This window comes from Sinocyclocheilus anshuiensis, unplaced genomic scaffold (genome assembly GCF_001515605.1).
Source record: "Sinocyclocheilus anshuiensis isolate Anshui unplaced genomic scaffold, SAMN03320099.WGS_v1.1 scaffold1014, whole genome shotgun sequence".
NCBI lineage: Eukaryota > Metazoa > Chordata > Actinopteri > Cypriniformes > Cyprinidae > Sinocyclocheilus > Sinocyclocheilus anshuiensis.
In genome coordinates, this window is record NW_015540943.1 from 422998 (window position 1) to 430761 (window position 7764).

Genomic DNA, 7764 nt, shown 5'->3' on the forward strand with positions numbered 1-7764 from the left:
TTAAGAGATACAAGCTCTGGATCATGAAACACATAGTACAGTAGAGCATAAAGAGTGTTATGACTTGCATTGGTTTTCTTATGGTCTGCTGTCCTGGTCATTGATTTTATTAGTAGTTCTTCACGCATTAATGTATCAGCACTGTCTCCTAAATTCCCTGAAAGAGCTACAAAAGATGATAGCTCATCGCTAACATTCAGTATTGGTGCTTGCTGTTTTTTCTCTGGGAACAGTATCAGTTTTGGATCAGTCAGGATGGCACATCTCTGGAGACTGAAGTTCGGTTTAATTTTGCTTGCTGGCTGTTTGCTGTAATGCTTTGACTTCTTCTTTTCTAAACTGCTTCCGCAGAAGCACAATAACAGCAATGATGAATAAATAGGAACATCCACTTAAACATGTGGTCAGGCTCAAGAAGATCACTCTGAAAACAGGACACCAAGAGATCCATGCTTTACATACAATCCAAATTGTTTTTCAAATGTGAGCTAAACTTTGGAAGTGATTGAATCAGATATTTTATAACAGAAAATATATTTGTATGGGTACTTAAAGACTTTATACTATAATCCCCCCCCCCCCCATTTTTGTATTCTAATAAAGACAATAGTGTGTAATTACAAGCAAACATACACACCTGTACATATTTGAGTCGTACATACGACAGGCTCCTCTGTGCCCGCAGCCCTTTACTCCCCATTTTAAACACGTTGAGTCAATGAGAGCTCCAAAATATACAGGAGCAGGAATACCACCTCCAGAAAAATATTAGACAATAATTCAGTTTATTCAAAACATAATATACACTAAATTATTATAGCTTATGAATTATTGTTTACTATATTGCTTTTACCTAGTGTTCGCATCACAAGAGTTTGAATACCCAACGCCAGCGACTTAAGCTCAGGTGTAATGCATCTAAAAACATATGTAATATATAGTAAATACTTTTCATCTTTCATCCTTTAAATCTGAAAATGCATCTGAAAGCAAGTAGTTTCTGTGTTCTGTGTGAAATTACAACTAAATAGGTAAATTATTATTAAATATTTAATTTGATAAAATATAAGGTTATACTTTATTTTGATGATGCCCTTTAGAAATTCTGTTGACAAAATAACTTTGTATCTACATGCCAACTAACTCTCATATTAGTAGACTGTTACACTGTAAAAAATTATTGTGATTTTAACAGTAAAAGACTATAAAAATGCTACAGTAAAAAGTTCCCATACTATATACGGTGAATACATGTAATTACATTTAATGTAATTTCACAGTAAAATACTGTTAAAAATACGGTTTTTGGAAGTGAAAAAGAAAAAGTCATTGTATAATTTACAGTGAAAAACCGCAAATTGACACTCCCAGAATTCCCTGCATGACACTTCATAGTTTTTTTTTTGTTGTTGAAATAACATGTTTCTTCTTAGTTTTTTATTATCAGTTGTGTACATTAGGGTTTAATCTTACATCTAATGTTATTAAATTAATGTTTATTGCATTATTTCAGTATCGTGTGTGTCACCATGATGGGGTTTAGTGTTTGTGTGAATGCGACTGTGTGCACCTTCTATATATAAGTATTGCCCTCCTCAGCTCTTAGAAAAGCTGTTTGTGATGAGCTTTGGTTCATCATGTGATTTTCTCATCACCACCAGTTTTTGGTGGTTATCAGTTCATTACAATGGTTCAAAACAGATATTAACACTTCAATATGTTGGTTTATTAACATTACATTAGTTAATGAAATACGGTATTTTATTGTGAATTTAAGTTAAGTCTGTAAAACCTAAAATGTTGCTGCCATATTTTTTACGGTGAAGTTCTGGTAACCACAGCTGCCGGTATTTTACCGTAAATGTCACTGATTTTTTTTACAGTGTAGGTTAGGGTTAGCATAATAAGTTGACATGTATACTTGCAAAGTCAGTAGAATGTCGGTTGGTGGACCATCAAAACACAGTGTTACCAAATGTAATAATATAAATGAGAAAATGTGAGAGTATTTGCATGAGCAAAACTCGCTGACACAATTCTTGCCTTACAAAAGACCAGGAACTAAATTCTGTCCTGACGGTAACTGACCGTATAGTGATCATGTATCCAGGTGTAGTGCCCAGCGAGTTGATGAAGGAGCTGAGGACAGATACCGCCATGTAGGAGGTGAAACTCCGAGTACATCCTGGCCCACGAGGACACTGGCCTAGAGACACAGATCTGCTGCCCTCTACTGGTGAGGGGGTTAAGACACAGCTGCAGTTGTGAAAAACCTGTGATCATCATATGCAAATGAGATGAAAATAAATATTATTATTGCAAATTATAGTATGCAAAGGATACTTACAATACTCCTTGTGTGCCTAGGGTTTAGAAAAGTGCAGCTTTAGATAGATCTAATTATACCGTGTTTTTGCCTTGTCCAGTGGAGGAGGTGCATCCAGCCAAACAGGACGACACGTATGTAATGCCACTGTCAGAGCACACAGGATCCCATTCAGATGTAGAGCAGGAACAGTCCTGGTTACACTGAGACATGAGTGAGTGCTCATCATGTGATATTTCAGGGGTCCTGAGGAGGAATTCTGAGATTGGTGATTGTTTCCAGTTGGAAACACAGTTTTCTGGCTGAGAGCCACCGTTCATTTATAGCAGTGGTTCTCAATAGTTTTTTTTTTTTAAATCACCCTTTAAAACTAGAAACAACAACAAAAAAAAAACATGCTTTTTGTTCTGCTTTATACTATCTGTATTCGAAAATACGAAAATATTTGTAAAACTTTTATAATAAATCTAAAAATAAATGATTAAATAATAACATTGATTTGCATGGATATTATGAAATATATTATAAATGTATTTCATATTAATATATCATATGAAACGATACACTACAATTATTTATTATTTACCTTGATGTACTTTTTTTATTCATGTAACCCATAAGGTTATGCTTGAGAGGATGGTAATTGTAACAAAACTTCAAAAACCACATAAATTATCATAAATGTGATGCAAACAACTGTGATGTACAACAAATACTCTTGTGTGTAGAACAGAATCTGCTGCATTAATGATACAGACAAGGATTTCAGTGGAATGCAGAAAAAAAAAGAAACTGAAGAGTTTTAAAAGTGAGGAAATGAACAAGATTTCCCTTTATGATATATACTACATTTCGTGAACTGTTGACTTACAGAGGTATACAAATACTCTACCCATTGTAGGACACAGTAAGCCCTGCCACAGGCACATTGTCACACAGAAGGTAGGCTGTGAGGGAGGTGATGAAGGAGAGCTGAGCCCCTGCCACGACACTCAACTTGTATATTTTCATTAACAAACCACCCAGGAATATTCCCACAGCAACCACAGGCAGGATCAGGACACCTACGGGACATGGTATGTCTTTACTTTCAATTCATTTCAAGCCTGACATGCATCTCTGTGTGTTACGCTGTATGGCTGGGTTTCTTGTTTTCGGGGTGACAGATAAATTTGCACCAAAATACTTTAGTTGAATTTTACACCATGGCCAATGTGATGGCCAATCACATAAAAAAACAAAAAAATATGGTCAATAAGTCGATAAGCCCTTTTTCACAAGGGAAAAACTGGAATAACACTGAAAAAAAAAAGGCAAAATAAAATAAAATAAAGTTGACACAAAATACTGGCATTTTGTAATTTTGGTATACATGCTTATTTTTTTAATTTATAAATATTACTTTTACACAAATCCTATATATGAAGATTTTAAAATTGTAGAGTTTGTTCATAAGCACAACTGAAGACACTGAATGAAGACCAGACATTAAATAAAACAATCAACTGCCTCTATCTTTACTAGAAAGGGTTTACTTGGAAGGGTTCTTACCGGTAAGGAAGTTTGCTCTTGATGCAGACTGGCCAAACTGTTGCTCCATGTATTTGGCTTTGAAGGTGAGCAAGCCGATGAAAGAGTTGAACTTCAAAACAATCCCACACAGCAACAGGAAGTATGCAGGAGTGCACAGGAGTCTTTTTAGGGAAGGCAGGAATCCTTAACATTTACATAACAGAATACAGAGAATGAAGTGAGCTTTTTCATAAAGATTTGCATAGACGTTAGCATAACTTCATGTAAAACATGTAATCATCTTTAAGACTTATAAGCTACATGTCTTACAAATTGGAGTGACTCCTGGTTAAATACTGCCATTTCTAATATGAATTTGTTAGTTTTAAAGAGAAAAAGGAATGGGAATGGGAAAAAAAAAGTTCAAACAATTATGGATTTGTTAAAAAGGTGGAAGGAAGTTGCCTTTTGAAATGTTGGCCAGTTTCACTGAGTGTGTGTTTGGGAGGACAGATTGCTCCTTGTTGCCCTGATCCACATTAAAGTTTTCATTCCATTCCTCTCCTTGTATGGGTAAAGATCTGGGCAGGAACCAAAAAGGAACACCAGCAAGTACTAAGATGGCAGATGACACAAAGAATCCCAGCCACCAAGCGCCCACCCAGCGTGCATCCTGTGTAGTGATGGTCACACTATCTGCAGGGGAAAGAGAAAAAATACTTAAATTATACAACATTTAGAAAACATGATAGGTCATTCTTAGCAAATACCAAGTATTTATAGTAATGTATTGCTGCTAACCGTAAGATTATGACTAAAGTATGATAGTACTTTCAGCCCAGTGAAAGTACATTTGGAATTCAGATACTTACAATTTTGGTAAATTGACAAATTTTGGTAGTATCATTCACTTTTGGTGTGTCTTATAATAATAACACATATTAAATGATCATGTTTTTTTTTTCTCTCCATACAAATGTTGAACATTTGAGCCAATAAAAATAAATAAAGACAGTAAAAGAAACTTTGATAATTTGGTTTGATTATAATTTCAGTAAAATATAAATTTAAACAATTGTCTGATTCTTTATTACAAACCAAAATGTAGCAGCCCTGAATGAAGTTGTGCAACAAAACAATTTGGCTAATGATCACATTAAAAACAGACATTAAAACATACAATTAAGTCATAATGATGCAAATAGCACGGTCCCACTTTATATTAAATGTCTTTAACTACTATGGTATTATAAAATTAAGCATTTGGTACAATATTATACACAAATATGATGTTGGGCAAAACTCTTGCCAAGTTTGCATATGGGCAGGTTTAGGGGTAGATTTGTCAAAAATGTCATTGCATATGTAATTACAAGTAGTACATGTAATTATAATTTAAGTACATTGTAACAACATGCACACAGTGTTATATATTTTAAATGTAAGAACATGGTAGTCGAATGACCCCATTATTAAACAGTAAAGTGAGCTCCATAATAGATAAATAAATAAATGTTTTGTTGTATTTTGGTTAGTTCAGATGGCCAGTTGTCATTTAATTAATTTATTTGTTTGTTTGTGTGTTTGCTTGCTTGCTTGTTTGTTTGTTTAAAAAGGATGGTGCCACTGTGTAAACATTCAGACCCCAGAAGCACATTAAGACTAAATAAAAAATAAATAAATAATAATAATAACAAAAACAAGATTTCAAATACAAACTAAACTTCATACTAATACACACAGTACTGGTGAAACTGATTAAACTGGATGCTTACCAACACTGACAAATCCAATATCCACATACAGTTTGGCACACATGGAGCCTAGTAGGAATCCAAACATGGGACCCAGCAGCATAATGGTCTGAAGACACGCTAAACATCACAAGAGAGATATTCATTAAACATTATAATATGGAAATTGAAATTTATTGCTCTGAGGTTGCACTTCTCAAGCTTGTGGAAAGAGAAGTACACTTTAGCATGTATGTATTTATTTATTTACTTGCTTGAACTTATGAAAACAATAAGCTTTAACAGAGTATACATAAGTGAGAAATGAATGTAATGTTTTCATACACTTATTACTCATTACATGCTAATTAAAATTAATTACTTTATAGTTTATATTAAATGCAGTTAGCTGAACTTCATATGTAATTTCATAATAGTAAACTAAACGATACTTTCATGCCAATTCTACTGAAACTTGCATGTCATATATTTAAATGTATATCAGTAATGACATATTTGTAATTATAAAGTTGCATTTAAATTAAATATTAACTTAATATTTATTTTAATATCAGCTTAATATTAACTTTCAGTGTAACATTGAATAAGACACTAGAGCTAAAGTCATAATCACGTAATTTACATGTGCTTTCGTAAGTCAACAAGACTTCTTCAAAGCATGTCAAAAGATTATAAAAACACAATGATTTAAAGGGGACAGCGGGTGCAAAATGTGCAAATACAATTTGCATATAAATGCGTCTTAGCAGTGTGTGGACACAACCACCCTAAAATGATAAAAATCCATTGACTCCTTTTTTTTATCCCCAAAAAACCTAAACAGTCTGAATTATCAAGCCATTTTGATTTTCTAAGCAGTATGACGTCATACTGCTGAGGCCCCATCCACGACCGGTGACAGAGTGTCCCGTATAGGGTATATGTCGAACGTCACCTGACCAGTCTGTCACAGTTGCCTACTGTGAGGAGCGAAGGAGCGAGGAGACGTGGGAGAATTCACGAAAAGGCGAGGCGCAGCCGGAGGAGTGGATTACCGAGGCGACGGATGGTCGACGACAGACCAAGGTGGAGTCGGAGTGTTGTGTATTGCATTTCAGGCATTGTACATTTTGTCCTTACGACACCCCGTACTGGTGCTCTGTTGTATGGCACATGCGCAGTATGCGCTGATGATGTCACCTGTATACCAGTGAACAGATAGTAAAGGTGTGTTGTAAAAGGATCATGTCAGTGTCGTCATTTAATGCAGTACACGTTCATCTAATGAAGATGTAACAAAACTGGCGACGAGGATAAACGCTCTCTTATCTTCCTGCTACATACTGCTAGATGTAGTGTTATTCGGCTGACAACGGCTGCACGCGATTGCACGCGTTCGTCGGAAGCTAACAGGCAAAACGCATGCGGAGCCAATCTCGCTGGGAGAATAGCGCAAACAGAGAAAAGAGAAGACGGTTGCACATCACGAAGACAACAATCCAGAGCGGGAGGAAAGAGTCGGCTACAAAAGAGTGAGTGGAAAAATACACTGACAAACAGACCAAAATGGCGGGTACAACGTTCCTCAGTGTAATGGGCAGCAATACGTATAATTTACTGCGCAGCCTGGTCCAGCCCAATAAGCCTGGTGATTGCTTATTTAAGGACATTGTAGCATTGCTCCAAGAACATTATGCACCAAAACCCCTCATCATTGCTGAAAGATTTCACTTTCATAAACGAAATCAGTTAGAGGGAGAATCGATTGCACAATTTGTTGCCGTATTAAAGCGATTGTCGGAACACTGCGAATTTGGCACAGCGCTGAACGACACAATACGAGACAGATTTGTCTGTGGACTGCGTAGTGAGACAATTCAAAAACGACTCCTGTGCGAAAGTAATCTTACCGATTGTCGGAACACTGCGAATTTGGCACAGCGCTGAACGACACAATACGAGACAGATTTGTCTGTGGACTGCATAGTGAGACAATTCAAAAACGACTCCTGTGCGAAAGTAATCTTACATTGGAGCGAGCAATATAAATCAGTGTATCCATGGAAATGGCTGCGAAAGATGCGCAAGAGTTAAGCATATCCAGTCAAGTTCACAAAGTGTACAGTGAGAAAATAAAACAGGATGGCAAAAGAGCATGTCACCGCTGTGGAAAGAGTGGTCATCTGGCACAGG

At 35.9% G+C, this 7764-nt stretch overlaps 1 protein-coding gene across 2 annotated transcripts in view; it reads right to left on the minus strand.

The window, feature by feature from the left end:
- LOC107689719 (solute carrier organic anion transporter family member 1C1-like) overlaps nucleotides 1-7764 on the minus strand; it is a 29864-nt gene continuing 22100 nt past the window's right edge. For both annotated transcript variants that reach the window (XM_016487848.1, XM_016487849.1), the window contains 9 exons: nucleotides 5614-5712; nucleotides 4304-4534; nucleotides 3878-4042; nucleotides 3219-3390; nucleotides 2407-2572; nucleotides 2089-2273; nucleotides 854-918; nucleotides 638-755; nucleotides 1-424 (listed from right to left, as the gene is read on the minus strand). In XM_016487848.1, coding sequence (XP_016343334.1) covers nucleotides 286-424; nucleotides 638-755; nucleotides 854-918; nucleotides 2089-2273; nucleotides 2407-2572; nucleotides 3219-3390; nucleotides 3878-4042; nucleotides 4304-4534; nucleotides 5614-5712 — 1340 coding nt within the window. In that variant the 3' untranslated portion in view covers nucleotides 1-285. The remainder of the gene's footprint in view (nucleotides 425-637; nucleotides 756-853; nucleotides 919-2088; nucleotides 2274-2406; nucleotides 2573-3218; nucleotides 3391-3877; nucleotides 4043-4303; nucleotides 4535-5613; nucleotides 5713-7764) is intronic.